The following is an 18,202-nucleotide window of genomic DNA, read 5'->3' as shown; positions in this document are numbered from 1 at the left end:
GCGACAGGGGTGTAGGAGAGAAGGACAAACAGGTGCCCAACGTACATTAAAAAAAAGGGATTCCCGCACAGTGTCTTCAAATGCAGTGAAACAAGTTTATTAGGGATCGAGCAACGTTTGGCCTATACGGCCTTCATCAGGCTATCTTTATGTAAATGATAGCCTGATGAAGGCTGTAAAGGCCGAAATGTTGCTGGTTCCCCAATAGACTTTTTTCACCCAATGTAAACTAAAAAAGAAAAATACTTCTCATGAAAAGATATTGAAGTACAGCAATTCATGGATACTTGAGGTACTCTTATTTCATCATGATTGAAAAATAGATATTATGGGGGGGCCAAATCAGTGAAAATGTATGGTATTATGTTAAAAGTATTCCTAAAAAAATAAAAAAGACAGAGAAATGGCACTGGGAACTTCTACTTTAGTGAGAATGGTCCAGTGGGAAAATCATTGTGGTTGTATGGGATTATCTCTATCACTCTATCACTAAACACGGGTGAAATTCCCTGGAACACCTGCCTGTAAAAAAAAACAGGGATGTGGGCAGGGAAACAAACCTACCTTCTATGATGTCACTTAGCATCATGAAGGTACTGAGTCTACTGACAGACTCATCCACCTCAGACATCAGCAACATTATGAAAATTAAAAATATATAATTATCCTGGTGAAAATCCAGGGTTAAATAAAATGTGGAATTGTAAAAGACATGTCACACACACACACACACACACACACACACACACACACACACACACAGATGAATAAAGTTGAACAATCCAGATTTCCACAGGAAAAAAAGCTTTTTATTAATATGCTTACATAATGTGTATCAACATTTATTGACAGAAAAAATGTACATCAAACTTTCTCGCCGGTTCCTAAAATATAGAAATCTCAAGTACCTCGTTCTTTATTTAGAAAACTAATCTTCTTGTAAAATATTTACATTCACTTTCTCTCTATCTCTCCTCCTCCTTTGCGACTCCAGTATTTCATATACCAAAAATAGTTTTCTTTTTCTTCTTATCAGCGTTTCATGAGGAAAAAAAGGCAACAGCATGAACAAACACCAGGTTTGACGTTTTGAGCATTAAAAAAAATACAATTGTTGAATATGTATGTAGACCAGGGCCAGCACAGTGCTACAGTAATTTACTGTATAATTATGTACAGCAATTACTGTATAATTAATAATTATGTACAGTATTCACTGTATAAGTATGTACAGACAGCTTCAACAAAGCATTGTCCAACAGCAGTGGTGGAAAGTAAGTAAGTACTGTGCTTAAGTACAATTTTGAGGAGTATACAGTATTTTTACTTCTACTCCACTACATCTCAGAAAACAAATATTGTTACTTTTACTCCACTACATTTATTCGCAATGCGACGCATTGTGAGCTTGTAGATCTCCTATTTTCAAAATAATTTGTATACATTTGAAAACTTGAAATGAGACATCCTGCACAATGAATTACTTTCTACGTTTGTGCTTTAAGTACATGTTGATACGGATACTTTGAATTCAAATAGATTTTGAATTCAGGACTTTTACTTGTAATGGAGTATAGTTCTACATTGCAGTATTGATACTTTTTTTTACTTAAGTAAAACAATTGTGTACTTTTTCCACCACTGTCCAGCAGAACTCTCTCTCTCTCTCTCTCTCTGACACCTGATCCAGTGATCCACACTGCCAGTGATGTGAGCGTGTAACTGAGTGTACAAATGAAACCAAAACCAAATGGACCCTGACAGGTCTGTAACTCTGGGAGTGTACACATTTAGTAGCCTACACTCTCAGAGTTATGGTGGTCCTTAAAATGTAATCACTGTAATTATATAGCAGACGTGATGTCCAAATTAACCAGCTCTGATAGTGTGATAAAAAGCGGGTGAGCCCGACCGATGATGGCACGTTTTTTTGTGGGTCCGATGCCATAGCACACATTTTGGAAAAAAAGCAATAATAAAAAAGTGCAAAAAAGATCAAAATCTATTTCATTTAACAATTCATTCAAGTTTCTAACCACTTGAGCCAAAGCCTATAGACATGTTGGGAAATCTACAGTAGATGGCTGTTCAGCATCATGGCATAACAACCCAAGAAAGCGTGGTGGAACGTGGTTTAGAAGTGGACGAGGAAATGATACTGTTATTACATTTTTTTAATATATACTTTACGCGATACTAATGTCGTTAAACAACTCATTCCCGCCGAGATTGACACCTTCTGGTCCAAATGCCCTTGTCTCCGAGATAGGATTTAGAATCCTAATATCTCGGGATTTTTCTTCCAGGCTGCGTTTTGGATCAAAACAGTTCTATAAATGATTATTATAACCGGTGTTTTGGGTGAATTAAATAACATTTGCGTGACATATAGCGTTTTTTCCGAGTACACAATTCAGCCTCCAGATGGTGGTGTTGGCGGCGAATGAGTAAAAAGTAATGTCAGTCGGGCTCGAGGTAACAGTGGCCTTAAAAAACATCAAACCGCGCAACACTCTGGGTCGGAGATCAACCGCTAACCGCTAACAAATACAACATATCTCTGTGGCAAACAGCTACGACCGAGACGTGAGCGTCGTCGGCGTATCGGATTCATCAGCAGCAGCATCGGAACAGGTTTTCATCTTTACATTCAACCGTGTGTGCGTGCGTGCGTGCTTGCGGGTGCCTGAGGTGAAATAGCTTGGTTGGTGTTCTGTCTAAAGTCCAAAACATTCAGTCTGAACGAAAGGGAACAGAGTTAAACCCTGCCCTTCACTCGTAGGTAGAGTGTGATTGGACACCCTCCACTCGTAGGTAGAGTGTGATTGGATGCCCTCCTCTCGTAGTTAGTGTGTGATTGGATGCCCTCCTCTCGTAGGTAGAGTGTGATTGGCTGCCGCCCTCTCGTAGGTAGAGTTTTATTGGACGCCGCAGCAACCTGTCCTTTCGGTCTTCCTGTTTGACCTCTGACCCTGGGCCGAGGAACACGGGAGGGGGCGGGGTCCACCTCTCTCTCTCTCTCTCTCACCGTGTGGGAACAGACCACGAACAGCTCATTGGACGTCAACGCCACAGTTTTTCTTTTCTTTTTTCCCCAAACCCGCCTCTCAGTCTTTGGACTCCAGGTCGATTATGGGAGGAGCTTGATGATGCTGCAGCGCCTGGAGGAGGGTGGGGGGGGAGGAGGAGTCCATGGGGGGAGGAGGGGAGTGGCACTGGCGCCCCCCTCCCATGGCGGGGTAGAGCACGGCGGTGGGCACGCCCCCCCTCGGGGGGTGGTACCAGGCGGTTTCCTTCTCCAGCATGGGCAGGTAGGCGGCGGCGGCCTGGGGGGGGAGGAGGTAGAAGGGCACGGCGCACAGGGGCGGCGCGGGGGCGTGGCGGCCAGAAGACACAACGCCCATGTAGGGGCGTTGTGTCTGGAGAGACGACGACGAAGACGAAGACGAAGACGACTCGCCGCCGGACAGCGACTCGTCCTCCTCGGACGACGTCGTCTCGCCGGCCCGACGGGGACGCTTCCCCCCGTCCTGCTGCTTGAAGTGGGAGGAGCTCCTCCTCTTCGTCGGCTCGCTGCCGCCATAGTAGTAGTGGGCGTGGTTGCTGCTGTGCAGCGGGGCATGCTGATTGGCCGCGGCCAGCTCGCCGCCGTAACCACTGTCCGTGTCTGTGTCGCTGCCGCTGTGCTCACCGGCGCCCCCTGCCGGCGTGGTGCCGGCGAACGCCCGCCGGATGACCGGCACGCAGTTCCTCCTGTAGCCCTCGGCCCTGGGCGCGGCGGGGGAGACGGGGGACGGCTTATCTCTGTGGTGGTGGTGATGATGATGATGATCCTCTCTCTCTGCCTGGGAGGGGCTCGGGGCTCGGGCTCGGATCGACGGAGGATCCCCTCCTCGCAGGACCTCGGCCGCCAGCGTCTGGATGTGGCTGACCAGGCGCGGCGGGGTCAGATGGTCCTCCCCGCCGCCACCCGACGACTGCTGATTGGCCGACAGGTAGCTCAGCACCTCTTTGGCGCAGAGGTGGAACCCCGAGCGGAACGTCGTCTCCTCAGTCTGACCTCCCCTGGCCTCTGGAAGCGGGTCCGGAAGCTGCATGCCGCTCTGCAGAGCCAGGATCTTCTGCTGCTGCTGCTCCAGGAGAGACGTCAGGCCGGTGACGTGCTTCAGAGTGAGCTCCAACACCACGGCCTTCTCTAGGTGGCCCAGAGTCTGAGAGAGAAACAGTTAAACTGTTATTTCACCGTCTTTGGGGGCATTATTTACGAAATGCTCCTCCTCTACAGTGCTTGGCACCCTCCAATGATGAGGTGAGGTGACCAATAATAAACAGTTCGACTTCAGTGTCAATAAATACACATGTAAGCATTACAATTTACAATTTAGGCATTTAGCAGATGCTCTTTATATAATTATATAAAAAAGGCTTGACATTTAATCCAATCTGTCAAGTTTCCCATATATGATGCACTGCAGTTATGTAAAGAGGGTAGAGGTGATGCAATGATGCCATACAGCCACTCGATGGCGCTAATGTCCCTAAAAAGGCAGTGGATGGTGAACCAACTACACTCCTGCACACACTCACACACACACACACACACACACACACACACACACACACACACACAACTCACGGTGAGTTTGAGGTGCTCGGGCAGCAGGTCTTTCAGCTGAGAGATGCACTCGTTGATTCTGTCGCGCCGTTTCTTCTCGATCAGCCTGTGAGGCAGCTTGTAGGTGTCCTGTTAATCATAATAACAATCACATTATTAATAAACATAAACAGACTATGTAAGACCACTGCTTCTCAACCTGTGGGTATGGGTCCCCCGGTTGATGATACTCAGTCAAACAACATACAGTATACTACAGGATTACAGGACATCTGTAACATTTATACGAGATTTATATACATGCCATTTGAATGAGACCTTTACTATTACTGCATCAAAAGTCATGAAATATTGCCTTGAGAAAGTGTAAAAAAGAATAGTGAAAAAAAATAGCCGATCTACAAGCTCACAGCGCCTCTGAGGTTACTTTTTTGGGAGGGGGGTGTCCCCTGTTCAAATATATCTGTCTTGTTTTCTTATAAACACGGCAACACCTCTGGAGTCTCACATTTTGTTTTAAAATTATATACTTTTGGTCATGGGTGGTTTGGCTTATACTTTGTAGCCTATAGGGGATATTTCTTATGTTAAGTTTAACAGGCTTAAAAACACATCTTGCAGAAAAACGAGCTATAGCTTTATACAACAGAAAGACTAAAAACTATTAACATTATGGGACTATTAGGGCATTTGAATATTGATGCCTGCCACTGCCTGCATGCAGTCACAATGTGGGATATGGTCTCAACTTGTGGTGACGCCTGAAAAGTCTTGGAAACGAGGGGCTGTCTGTCCCACGCATCTGGTCACCCTATAAGTTCTGGGGCGGGGCTCTATATAGGCTCTACAGAACCCCTTCTATAGGGTGAGGTTCCAGGTGGCCCGTTAAACCTGTTTGCTCGCTTATCAGCCACGACGGCTGCTTACATCATCATAGGCCCCATGAAACGTGTCTGAGACAGGCAGGCAGCACTCTCACTCACACACACACTCACTCTCTCTCTCTCACACACACACTCACTCTCTCTCACACACACTCCATGAAAAGCAGTGATGTAAGCATGCAACCGTTATGGCTGATATAGGCAACACACACACTCTGTGCGTGTGTGTGTGTGTGTGTGTGTGTGTGTGTGTGTGTGCACGCGTGCGCTATTAACGACTGTGTCACATGCACACACAATTTCATAATTTTTCAGTTTTTCATTGTGTTTTTTGCATTGAACATTGGAGCGTTACAATTTGTATTTCTGTTTGCCTTGTAGGCAAAAAACAGCGGGAAAAATAACCCTGTTCTTTTTTAAACACGTTTATTTTTCAAAAATGTATGGATTTTTTTTTTCAACGTGGAAAGGATTTGACGATTATGCATAACATATCTGCAATTATCTCAAATAATTGTGATTACACGATTATGTAACAGGAATTGTGACAGGCCTAGTTATGGCTGATATAGGCAGCGCGAGCACACACACACACAACCACACACACACACACACACACACACACTCCATGCCTGTTATGTCACAGCAGCTGAAAATGGGTCAACCATTTATAGGATAGAAAGACACCGCAGCCCAATTATTATGTAAGGTCCTTACAGGACCAAGGACAAGTTCTTATAGGCTAACATAGAAATTACAATTATTACGTGAGGTCCTTACAGTATAAGGACGAGGTGTAATAACAAATACCATATAGCCGCCCTATAGACAAAGTGAACACAATCATAATAAAATAATAATAATAAAACACGCACCTTGCTTTCTTCTCCTCTCTTCATTCCTCGCTTGGGTTTATACGCATGATACATGCTGGGGTAGTCCACCCTGGAAGAGAGAAAATTATTATTATTATTATTGTTATTATTGTTATTATTATTGTTATTATTATTGTACACACACACACACACACACACACACACACACACACACACACACACACACACACACACACACACACACTCAATCAATCAACCAATCAAAACATAATGAATGTAGATAGATATAGAACATAGAACATAGCTTCTACAAAGTCCTGGTGGTCAATCAATAAATCAATCAATCAATCAATCAATCAACAAATTTAAAGTCAAAGATCTACTAGGCTACTAGAAGTAGAGGGATTAACTCACCCTTGAATCTCTGCCATGTCGTCAGCCTGAGTGGAGGGAGGCTGTTCCATTATTATTATGATTATTATATTATCACTCCTCCGGCTCCAAGGTATCCGTCAAAAAGTCAACAGCAGCTTCTACTGTGTAGTATTCCAGCGGAAGGATCGCGAGGGAAGATAAAAATACAAATAAAAACAACCCGTGCGCATTACATTGATTGGGCTTAGGCTATTATAGGCTTACTATAGTCGCAAACCATTTGTCTGCGGTCAGGAAAGAGCCTCTTTAAAAATAGAACACTTATTACAGGAGACTGGAGAGTCAGTCCGCTGTTCGGCGTGGCTTTGCTCGTGGCGCGTTTTGTGAAAGTGTGTGAGAGAACAGAGCGACCTGTTAGATAAATGCTCGGGCGCTCTCTCTCTCTCTCTCTCTCTCTGTGTAACTCACGTGTATCACGGTGCTGCATTTGTTGGCTTGCGCAGCACAGGGCCACGCCCATTCCCTCCATATAAGGAGGCTGAGTGGGCGGGTCACGCCCAGACCCTTCAAATTAGGAGGCTGAGTGGGCGGGGCTTCCCGAGATCCCGTGTACCAGCACGCTGGGCGGGAGGAAACAACCAGTGGTGGCTATTTGAAAATAGCCACTCTACAAGCTTAGCTCACAATGGGTGGCAATGCATGCACTGTGAGCTTTAATGAGACTTTCTGCATAATGAGGTTTTTTTTTTACAGAATTTGTTATTGCTAGTGACTGTATTTTTATAATGATTTATCTTGTTTTGTTAGCTCAGTTTGGAGCCTCGACCATATACACTTTAGCTCTGAGAAAAGGTTCCGTGTCAGGATATCCCTGCATCGACCATGCAGGGATATATATTGGATATCGGCCAACATTTGAATATCATCTCTATAAATTATTAATTGTAATTATTTCAGCGCTCCTAGTGTTTTATTTGACACAGCTGAGTGAGGGTGATAAGTGTGCCGTCCTTCTAAGTGGTGGTGGCACCATTAGAAAAGTGGCGAGTAAGATTATAAACATACCGTACATGTTTGTGTGCTATAAACAAAATAATAAATAAGTATAACATACTTTCAGTGCTTGAAGGACTACATATAAATTATATAAAGCTTTAACAAAGTTAATTCAGTGCCAAAAATATCAAACAAAGGGAAATATGACAGTGTAGTTCTGTAATGGTTCTCAAAAGTACTAACGTTTAGGTTGATTAGATTTTTGGAATCATCAATCATCAAAAAAAATGGAAAAGAATAGGGTGAACTCTACAGGATGTAACTTTTCAAGGTTTCTCTCAACTTCAAATAATAATAATTAAAAGGCCAAGGCCAAGTCTTGCCACGGACACGTCTGAGTTGTAGTTTTTTAACCTGAAGTGGAAAACAAAACTACAAAGTCAGCCTCACACATGGCCTCACACATGACCTCACACACACACAACATGACACCTGAGTAACGTGGCTCGGCGTGGCTTTCCTCGTGGTGCGTTTTGTGAAAGTGTGTGAGAGACAACAGAGGCATCACTTTCCAACACGTCTGTGAACCATTACTCTACCAATAACCCTTGTAGATCATCGTTCACAGGATACCGCAGCTCATTTTAAAGGTCATAGCCTACCATGTAACTGTTTCCAATTAAACAAAACGTATTTGGTATTATAGTTAGTATTTCTGAAATAATCAGATTAATCAGATAATCGGTATATTATACAATAAACACATATTACTTTTTTTTTTCTCTCTCTCTCTAAACGCTATCTATCCGACACTTGCATGGGCGCTGGAAAATGTACCGGAAATGTATATTATTAGTGTATGTTACAGTTAATAAATACACCTGTTGTTGTTGCTTTACACAGCGCCGTCGCTGACTATTTGGTTGCCGTACGCATATGTTTGCGGTCTGTTTGTCAGCGCTCCTTCCATACATACAAAATGCTGTAGCGACAGCGTAGCAACAAAGTGGTATCACTAAATCACACTGGAATTACACAGCATGACTTCAAGTGTCATCATCCATCATAACTGAAACAATCATCCATCATAAAACACAATAAAGGTGGATCTAATGTAGGCTACAGTAGGCCTACATCCTTCTTACAGGTAGATCTAATGTAGCCTACATCCTTCGATGACAAAGCTTCAACATAAATGTCGAAACGTCTGCTCCGTAGCACGATCGCGGCACGGACCGGAAAAATAGCCGACCTACAAGTTTTGTGTGTCGGCTGTTTCCGTAGAAGCTATGATGACAAGAAAATTATAATAATAACACATGGAGTATTGCAAGTTACAGGAATGCTGGCCTCTGACATGTAGAAACAACTTCACACGGTTAGGCTGATTAGATATTTGGAATCATCAATCATCAAAAAATATAAATAAAAAAAAACCTTGGAAAAGAATAGGGTGAACTCTACAGGACGTAACTTTTCAAGAAAATATGTTTCTCTCAACTTAAAATAATAATAATTAAAAGGACAAGGCCAAGTCTTGCCACGGACACGTCTGAGTTGTAGTTTTTTAACCTGAAGTGGAAAACAAAACTACAAAGTCAGCCTCACACATGGCCTCACACATGACCTCACACACACAACATGACACCTATGAGTAACGTGGCTCTGGCGTGGCTTTCCTCGTGGTGCGTTTTGTGAAAGTGTGTGAGAGACAACAGAGCGACCTGTTAGATAAATGCTTGCGCTCTCTCTCTCTCTCTCTCTCTGTGTGTGTGTGTGTGTGTGTGTCACTCACGTGTATCACGGTGCTGCATTTGCTGGCTTACGCAGCACAGGGCCACGCCCATCCCCTCCATGTAAGGAGGCTGAGTGGGCGGGTCACGCCCAGACCCTTCAAATTAGGAGGCCGAGTGGGCGGGGTTTCCCCGAGACCCCGTGTACCAGCACGCTGGGCGGGAGGAAACAACCAGTGGTGGACAGTAGATAATTTACATTATTATACTATACGTACCGCTTCCGTAAGAATGCATTGGGAAAACATGGTACTGGCTGACTGCATAAGCTTTGTAAGCGTAGAAAATCCATACAGTACATACCAAACTGTGCTTTTCTTTCAAACATTATTTATTAAATAGACTCCAAAAGAATGGAACAAACATTTTCAATTGGACAAACCAAAATCTCACATTAGTATAAAAGTGGAGTTTGCGTCTCTCAGGTAGCAACTTGACTCCACAGTGGCATTAAGCCAAGGGATGGTTTCATAATAGCCTGGAAAACAGACCGATCTGCCACAGGAAAAACATACAAATTAAATAAATCCCTGTGGAGCTTGGTCAGGCACTCCTCAGTTTGACTTACATTTATTTTACCCAAGTTGTGGGTGACCAATCAGAGCACACTATTTCAAACTTTTTTTTTTTTTTTTTGCTGTGACGTTGGAATCTGTTTGTATCTGCATTGGAAATAAATCCTCCACACCGAAGTTCCAGACTAATGTTTATGGCTCTACGTAGTCAGTGAATCAGTCTGAAGTTCCAGACTAATGTCTAGGGCTCTACGTAGTCAGTGTATGAGTCTGAAGTTGCTAGACTAATATCTACGGCTCTACGTAGTCAGTGTATGAGTCTGAAGTTCCAGGCTAATATCTACGCAGTGATGCTAGTCTGAAGTTCCAGACTAATATCTATACGCAGTGAAGCTAGTCTGAAGTTCCAGACTATTTTCTACGCAGTGATGCTAGTCTGAAGTTCCAGACTAATATATACGCAGTGATACTAGTCTGAAGTTCCAGACTAATATATACGCAGTGATTATAGTCTGAAGTTCCAGACTAATATCTATACGCAGTGATACTAGTCTGAAGTTCCAGACTAATATATATACGCAGTGATGCTAGTCTGAAGTTCCAGACTAATATATACGCAGTGATACTAGTCTGAAGTTCCAGACTAATATATACGCAGTGATGCTAGTCTGAAGTTCCAGACTATTTTCTACGCAATGATATTAGCCTGAAGTTCCAGACTAATATCTATGCAATGATATTAGTCTGAAGTTCCAGACTAATATCTATGCAATGATATTAGTCTGAAGTTCCAGACTAATATCTATGCAATGATATTAGTCTGAAGTTCCAGACTAATGTCTAGGGCCTAGGCAGTCAGTGATATCTGTCTGAGGTTCATAACTCGTTGTCTCGACCATGTCGCTCATCCCACAGCGTTTATTCTCCTCAAAGTGACATCATGGTCGTTCGATGAAGTACATAAATTAATAGGGATGCAGAATATTATTATCGGTATCATATCGATATACGGTAGGTCGATATTCTATTAAAAATGCAATATCGGTATCGAACCGATATCAAAATATTTCTGATATTTTTCATTGTCTATTGACCGATATTGACAAAATAACAATGTGACCACTAATGACTTGAAATGAAAACTAAAAACTCCTCAATGATCTCAATATAAATAATAACATAATAAGGATGTAATATACTGGATCAATAACGGACGATTTGACCCTGCATGTTATTGGATATCGGCCAACATTTGAATATCATATGCATCTCTATGAAATGATGAATCATTGTAATTATTTCAGCGCTCCTTCTAGTGTTTTATTTGACACAGAGTGAGGGTGATAAGTGTGCCGTCCTTCTAAGTGGTGGTGGCACTATTAGAAAAGTGGCGAGTAAGATTATAAACATGTTTGTGTGCTATAAACAAAAAAAATATACTTTCAGTGCTTGAAGGACTACATAGAAATTATATAAAGCTTAAACAAAGTTAATTCAGTGCCAAAAATATCAAACAAAGGGAAATATGACAGTGTAGTTCTGTAATGGTTCTCAAAAGTACTAATGGATCCAACTGTCAGAGTTAAAGGCATATTTCACTTTCCAACATGTCTGAGAACCATTACTCTACTAACAACCCTTGTAGATCATCGTTCACAGGATACCGCAGCTCATTTAAAGTTCATAGCCTACCATGTAACTGTTCCCAATTAAACAAAACATATTTGGTATTATAGTTAGTATTTCTGATATAATCTTTCACCGGTATATTATACCACAATAATCCACATTGAATATTTAGTTTTCTTTCTCTAAACGCTATCTATCCGACACTCGCATGGGCGCTGGAAAATGTACCGGAAATGTATATTATTAGTGTATATGTTACAGTTAATAAATACACCTGTAGTCGCTGACTATTTGGTTGCCGTACGCATATGTTTGCGGTCTGTTTGTCAGCGCTCCTTCCATACAGACAAAATGCTGTAGCGACAGCGTAGCAACAAAGTGGTATCACTAAATCACACTGGAATTACACAGCATGACTTCAAGTGTCATCATCCATCATAACTGAAACAATCATCCATCATACAACACAATAAAGGTGGATCTAATGTACAGTACATCCTTCTTACAGGTAGATCTAATGTACATCCTTCGATGACAAAGCTTCAACATAAATGTCGAAACGTCTGCTCCGTAGCACGACGGTGTCGCGACACGGACCAAAAAAAATAGTCGACCTACAAGTTTTGTGTGTCGGCTGTTTCCGTAGAAGCTTCCTAAGTTCCTATGATGACAAGAAAATTATAATAATAACACATGGAGTATTGCAAGTTACAGGAATGCTGGCCTCTGACATGTAGAAACAACTTCACACGGTTAGGCTGATTAGATTTTTGGAATCATCAATCATCAAAAAATATAAATAAAACAAAACCTTGGAAAAGAATAGGGTGAACTCTACAGGACGTAACTTTTCAAGGAAATATGTTTCTCTCAACTTCAAACAATAATAATTAAAAGGACAAGGCCAAGTCTTGCCACGGACACGTCTGAGTTGTAGTTTTTTAACCTGAAGTGGAAAACAAAACTACAAAATCAGCCTAGAGTTCCATGACCTCACACACAACACGGCACCAATGAGCATACACATCCTCCAATGACGACGCATGCAGCAGGAGTGTTCCTCCAATGACAACGCAGGAGGATGTCAGGTGACAGTCTCCCTGGACATTACCGTATGTATTGTTGCTCTCGGGCACAAACCTCTTATATCCACATTGAGACCTTTTGTGTTGTTTTTCCGTAAATTAACGTCCTGCTTGATCACACTACAATGTCACACGAAAGCATCAACCGTAGCCGATCTGCAGCCTCAAATTGCAGCGCGAAACGATGCGTTTTGAGTTGGTAGATCCATCCACTACTTTTACTACTTTGGAATAGGTGCTCAATGCACACAGAATAACTCTTCCTACTTTCTCTAATAGACTATGAACACAGAATAACTCTTCCTACTTCCTCTAATAGACTGTGAACACAGAATAACTCTTCCTACTTCCTCTAATAGACTATGAACACAGAATAACTCTTCCTACTTCCTCTAATAGACTGTGAACACAGAATAACTCTTCCTACTTCCTCTAATAGACTGTGAACACAGAATAACTCTTCCTACTTCCTCTAATAGACTGTGAACACAGAATAACTCTTCCTACTTCCTCTAATAGACTGTGAACACATAATAACTCTTCCTACTTCCTCTAATAGACTATGAACACATAATAACTCTTCCTACTTCAACATGCTCTATGCACACAGAAAAACCCTTCCCTTCCTAATAGGCTCTAAACACACAGAATGGTGCATAGAGCCTTTAGAAGATAGAGACTATGTATACAGCATGTATTTGTTCACTTTCCTGTCTGTTACATGAAGTGTAAGACTGTCAAATGTTCAGGCACTGTTGGAGGCCAGCCCTGGGTCCTGGGGTGGTCCTCAAGGGAGGGGGTCCTCACTCAGGCGGGCTGCTGGGGGTTAATGTTCATGTGGGGGGGGTGTCCCAGTAGACCAATGCGTTGCTTCTGTTTCCTCTGTTCCGTCATCTGCACAGGAAAACCATAGTGTTGTGTCAGTCGTAAACGAACGAGTAAAATGAAGCAGTTCTTTTTGGTGAATGAAATTAACTATAGGTCTAGGCCCTCAAATGACGTGCACGGCTGTTCTTCCTGAGGAGGCTCCGATTATCGTGTGTACCAGAATGTTACATAATGTTCTACCACTACCAAGTCTCTTATGGCAAGTGCTATCTTCTTCGGAATAACGTGCTGGGGTGTGGGGGGGGAGGTGGCACTGGAGGTGACACAACCTAAACAGGCTTGTGAGAAGGGCGGGCTCCGTTGTGCCCCCTGGTACAAAGGTGTGAAAGACTTGGGAAGTCCTTTGTGCCTGTTGCGTTGAAAGGCCTACGACAAGACACACAATGGCTGTTTGGCTATAGGACAATTGAAGCCTAAGCTGGAATAAACAGTTGTTTCATGACTCAGACCTCTTAATACATTCCTAGGGGGGGTTCTTGGACAATGGACACTTTATTGTTTGGCATTGCCTGCATTGTAAAACTGTATTTTTGTCGCCTTTATTATGACGGAATTGGAGATACTGTAAAGGCGATCCAAAGAAACAGAGTGGGTGCGGTCACGAAACTCAAGGTGACGCATAATAATAATAATCACCTGTTCTTTCAGCTCAGTCAGCTGACCACTCAGGTTGGCCACCAGCCTCATGGCCGACTCCAGTTTTTCCTGCAGGTTTCGGATCTCGTTCTGCTCTCCCTCTCCGTCGCTGCTCACCAGAGACATGGCGCGCATCCTCGGGAACCAGTCCAGGTTGTGCTCCTGTGTTGTGATTGGACGAGAAAACACCTTCAGTCATAAGGAGAACATTGTCAGTGAGAAGGTGTTATTGCGAACGCAGTGATTGCGAACGCAATGAGCAGCTTACTATGGAAGCCAAGCAAAACTGTCTGTCTGTGCGTGTGTCACGCTGTGACACCACCCGCCTGACACCAGAGGGCGCAGCTGTATCACACACAAAAAGACACACACAAAAGTACGTAATTTATTGCAAATTGTTATTGCAATTTACGAGCTGCGCTCGCTCCCCGCGTTCGTGCGTCTTACTTGTATGTTAATTATATAGAGCGTTGCAGTCCCGCCCCCTTTCAGAACAATGAGGGACCCAGAAGAGAATTCCCCATGCATTTTCCCCATAGGCTTTTCAAAAAGTATTTATTTAAATAAATAAATAAATACTTTTTGAAAAGCGGCAAGCCTATGGGGGACATTAATTCTCTCAGTAGCAAAGCAGTAGAATTAGCATTAGGCTAATCAGTGAATACAACCAGTAGGAGAACGTGCTCTTTCAGAAAACCTTCAGGAAGAGATCAGGAAAGCAGCACATCTTGTTTATGAATAAATAAACTAAAGTTATTATGAGTTACCTTGATCATCTCGGCCACATAGCTCTCTGGTCCGGTGTATTCTGTAGAGTCCTTAACCTTCACAAGAAACAGTTAGAGTATTACATAACTTATTATTATTGTTGTTGTTGTTGTTGTTGTTATTACCCTTATTATTATTATTATTACTAGGTAGGTTTATCTTCACCAGGACAGGTAGTATAATTGTATATTACGGAGGTTTACCTTCACCAGGACGATGAAGAACAGGTAGTGCCACATGTTGTGTTCCTCTTTGATGTGCTCCTCGAATGTCACCGTCTTGTTGTCAAATTTGTCCCTCTCCAGCCCTAGGCAAGGTAAGGCAAGGCAAGGCAAAATGGTAAATTGTGCATTTATATAGCGTATTTATCAAATTAAGCCACTGCCATCGCCAAGGTAAGACAAGACAGTTTTATTAGAAGAGCACATTTCTACAACAAGGCAATTCAACGTGCTTTACACAGAACACCAAGCAAAGGAAACACTATTATAAAAGGACATTTGGAAATAAGAAGAAAATAAGTAATGAATAACTGGCTCCTCCTGTCTACATGTCGAAGTGTCCTTGGGCAAGACACTGAACCCCACAGTGCCTCGATTGAGTCGGTCGATGTGAGCTTGCCACCATTGGTGTGGGAATGTGCACAAGTGAGGACGCTGGCGTCGACTGTTCGCCGCTTCACCTCCCAATGTATGAATGAATGAACCATTGTATAGCTCTTTGAGCACTTGGAAAAGCACTATACAAATACCATTCACTATTATTAAATGTCCACATAATTGGCTGCCACATGACGTCACATTTAGTGCTCTAAACAAACGTTAAAAGCCCATAGACTTGGCTGCCATATGACGTAATTTCAAAGGCCAGGCATTGGAGGGCTAGCACCCCTCAAAAAAGAAAAAGACAAGAAAAAGTACGTACTTTTCCCAGCCCTGGTCTTCTTACAGTACCTGTAGGTCTTGATGAATTGAATACACAGACACAATGGAAAGGAGCGCTCACTCACCACAGATTAATTGAACACACAGACACAATGGAAAGGAGCGGTCACTCACCACAGATGAAGCAGGTGGTCTTCAGGACCTCCTCCTTCTTCTGCTTCTCGCTCCTCAGGTCGGCGAAGGTATCGATGATGACCCCGAAGATCAGGTTGAGGACGATGATGATGACCATGAAGAAGAAGAGGAGGTCATAGATGACCCGTGCTGCAAACAGAGGCTCCTGGAGGGGTGGGGGGGGGGAGGACAGTCAATCTAGAGCAGGGGTCCAGAGGGCCACTATATTCCCACCCTCGCTCCAGAGGGCCACTATATAACACACTCAGAGGGCCACTATATTTCCACACAGGAAGTCACTAATGTTGCTCGGTAGAGGGAAGTCTGGAGCTCTCTGGTGGAGCTGTTGCCCCCACGACCCGACTGCGGATAAGCGGTTGAAGATGGATGGATGGAGGGAGTTCTGTTGACGATATGAGACATATGAGCTGTGAATGTTCTGCTCCCGGCCTGTCTATTCGTTCTATCAAACAGAATTGGCATAGCGGGTGGTTTGAGGAGACGCTTTCTGCTCTCCTAAACCTGTGTGGGCAAGACAGCAATTGTAAGGAAAGCGCATCAACACGCCCACGACCACACCTCCACCCGCAAATATAGGAGTCGGCATAATGTATAGTGTGGTAGCGTGGCCGCAACGTAACGTTTACGTATAGCGGAAGGTTCTAAACCCGCTATATGTGGGTAAGGCATGGCGCACGTTAGGGCCCCGAGGGTATAATTTGTACCTCTTTGGATGGCTTCCTCAGCACGTCTCCCACCCCTCCCCCGCTCCTCAGTCCATGACTCAGAACCGTCACTATGCACATGAGCAGAGAGTCACATGCTCTCTCCATGCCGTCATCCTCCTCCTCTTCCTCAGTCGTACCATCTGCAAAACAATATTATTAATAATATTGTTATTAATATCATCCTCGTCTTCCTCCACACCATCTGAAAAAACAACAATGCAACAATGCAAACAAAACTAGTCTAGGTCCGGTTGTAACAATAGAAGACTAGACTAGGTCCGGTTGTAACAATAGAAGACTAGTCTAGGTCCAGTTGTAACAATAGAAGACTAGTCTAGGTCCAGTTGTAACAATAGAAGACTAGTCTAGGTCCAGTTGTAACAATAGAAGACTAGTCTAGGTCCGGTTGTAACAATAGAAGACTAGACTAGTTCCAGTTGTAACAATAGAAGACTAGTCTAGGTCCGGTTGTAACAATAGAAGACTAGTCTAGGTCCGGTTGTAACAATAGAAGACTAGACTAGGTCCAGTTGTAACAATAGAAGACTAGACTAGGTCCAGTTGTAACAATAGAAGACTAGTCTAGGTCCGGTTGTAACAATAGAAGACTAGTCTAGGTCCGGTTGTAACAATAGAAGACTAGACTAGTTCCAGTTGTAACAATAGAAGACTAGTCTAGGTCCAGTTGTAACAATAGAAGACTAGTCTAGGTCCAGTTGTAACAATAGAAGACTAGACTAGGTCCAGTTGTAACAATAGAAGACTAGACTAGGTCCAGTTGTAACAATAGAAAACTAGTCTAGGTCCAGTTGTAACAATGGAAGACTAGACTAGGTCCAGTTGTAACAATAGAAGACTAGTCTAGGTCCAGTTGTAACAATAGAAGACTAGTCTAGTTCCAGTTGTAACAATAGAAGACTAGACTAGTTCCAGTTGTAACAATAGAAGACTAGTCTAGGTCCGGTTGTAACAATAGAAGACTAGTCTAGGTCCGGTTGTAACAATAGAAGACTAGACTAGTTCCAGTTGTAACAATAGAAGACTAGTCTAGGTCCAGTTGTAACAATAGAAGACTAGACTAGGTCCAGTTGTAACAATAGAAGACTAGTCTAGGTCCAGTTGTAACAATAGAAGACTAGTCTAGGTCCAGTTGTAACAATAGAAGACTAGTCTAGGTCCAGTTGTAACAATAGAAGACTAGTCTAGGTCCAGTTGTAACAATAGAAGACTAGTCTAGGTCCAGTTGTAACAATAGAAGACTAGACTAGGTCCAGTTGTAACACTAGAAGACTAGTCTAGGTCCAGTTGTAACAATAGAAGACTAGACTAGGTCCAGTTGTAACAATAGAAGACTAGTCTAGGTCCAGTTGTAACAATAGAAGACTAGACTAGGTCC

General features: G+C 43.0%; 2 protein-coding genes across 2 annotated transcripts in view; both read right to left on the bottom strand.

The window, feature by feature from the left end:
- Positions 1-822: 822 nt before the first annotated feature.
- On the bottom strand, positions 823-7,026 carry LOC308322558 (class E basic helix-loop-helix protein 40-like). The gene is made up of 4 exons (XM_080773909.1): positions 6,750-7,026; positions 6,375-6,444; positions 4,637-4,744; positions 823-4,211 (listed from the first exon to the last, which is right to left on the bottom strand). The coding sequence occupies exons 1-4, from the start codon at positions 6,797-6,799 to the stop codon at positions 3,108-3,110; spliced, it is 1,332 nt and encodes a 443-aa protein (XP_080630035.1). The 5' UTR covers positions 6,800-7,026; the 3' UTR covers positions 823-3,107.
- Positions 7,027-9,893: 2,867 nt separating this feature from the next.
- The window catches only part of LOC308334304 (inositol 1,4,5-trisphosphate-gated calcium channel ITPR1-like), a 121,134-nt gene continuing 112,825 nt past the window's right edge, over positions 9,894-18,202 (bottom strand). The window contains exons 55-60 of the mRNA XM_080790986.1: positions 16,804-16,946; positions 16,079-16,244; positions 15,224-15,327; positions 15,020-15,076; positions 14,253-14,414; positions 9,894-13,622 (exon numbers count right to left, since the gene is read on the bottom strand). Coding sequence (XP_080647112.1) covers positions 13,536-13,622; positions 14,253-14,414; positions 15,020-15,076; positions 15,224-15,327; positions 16,079-16,244; positions 16,804-16,946 — 719 coding nt within the window. The 3' untranslated portion in view covers positions 9,894-13,535. The remainder of the gene's footprint in view (positions 13,623-14,252; positions 14,415-15,019; positions 15,077-15,223; positions 15,328-16,078; positions 16,245-16,803; positions 16,947-18,202) is intronic.

This window comes from Protomyctophum bolini (genome assembly GCF_963924005.1).
Source record: "Protomyctophum bolini genome assembly, chromosome: 2".
Classification (NCBI taxonomy): Eukaryota; Metazoa; Chordata; class Actinopteri; order Myctophiformes; family Myctophidae; genus Protomyctophum; species Protomyctophum bolini.
The sequence above is the reverse complement of the archived record's forward strand: the minus strand, read 5'-3'. Positions and strand labels throughout refer to the sequence as shown.

Bases quoted from the DNA above. Each gene is read 5' to 3' on its own strand.
- LOC308322558 (XM_080773909.1), bottom strand. From the start codon at position 6,799: ATGGAACAGCCTCCCTCCACTCAGGCTGACGACATGGCAGAGATTCAA. The intron at 4,745-6,374 runs GTGCGTGTTTTA...TATGATTAACAG, and splicing joins AGAGAGGAGAAGAAAGCAAG to GACACCTACAAGCTGCCTCA. The intron at 4,212-4,636 runs GTGAGTTGTGTG...TTTCTCTCTCAG, and splicing joins CCGAGCACCTCAAACTCACC to ACTCTGGGCCACCTAGAGAA.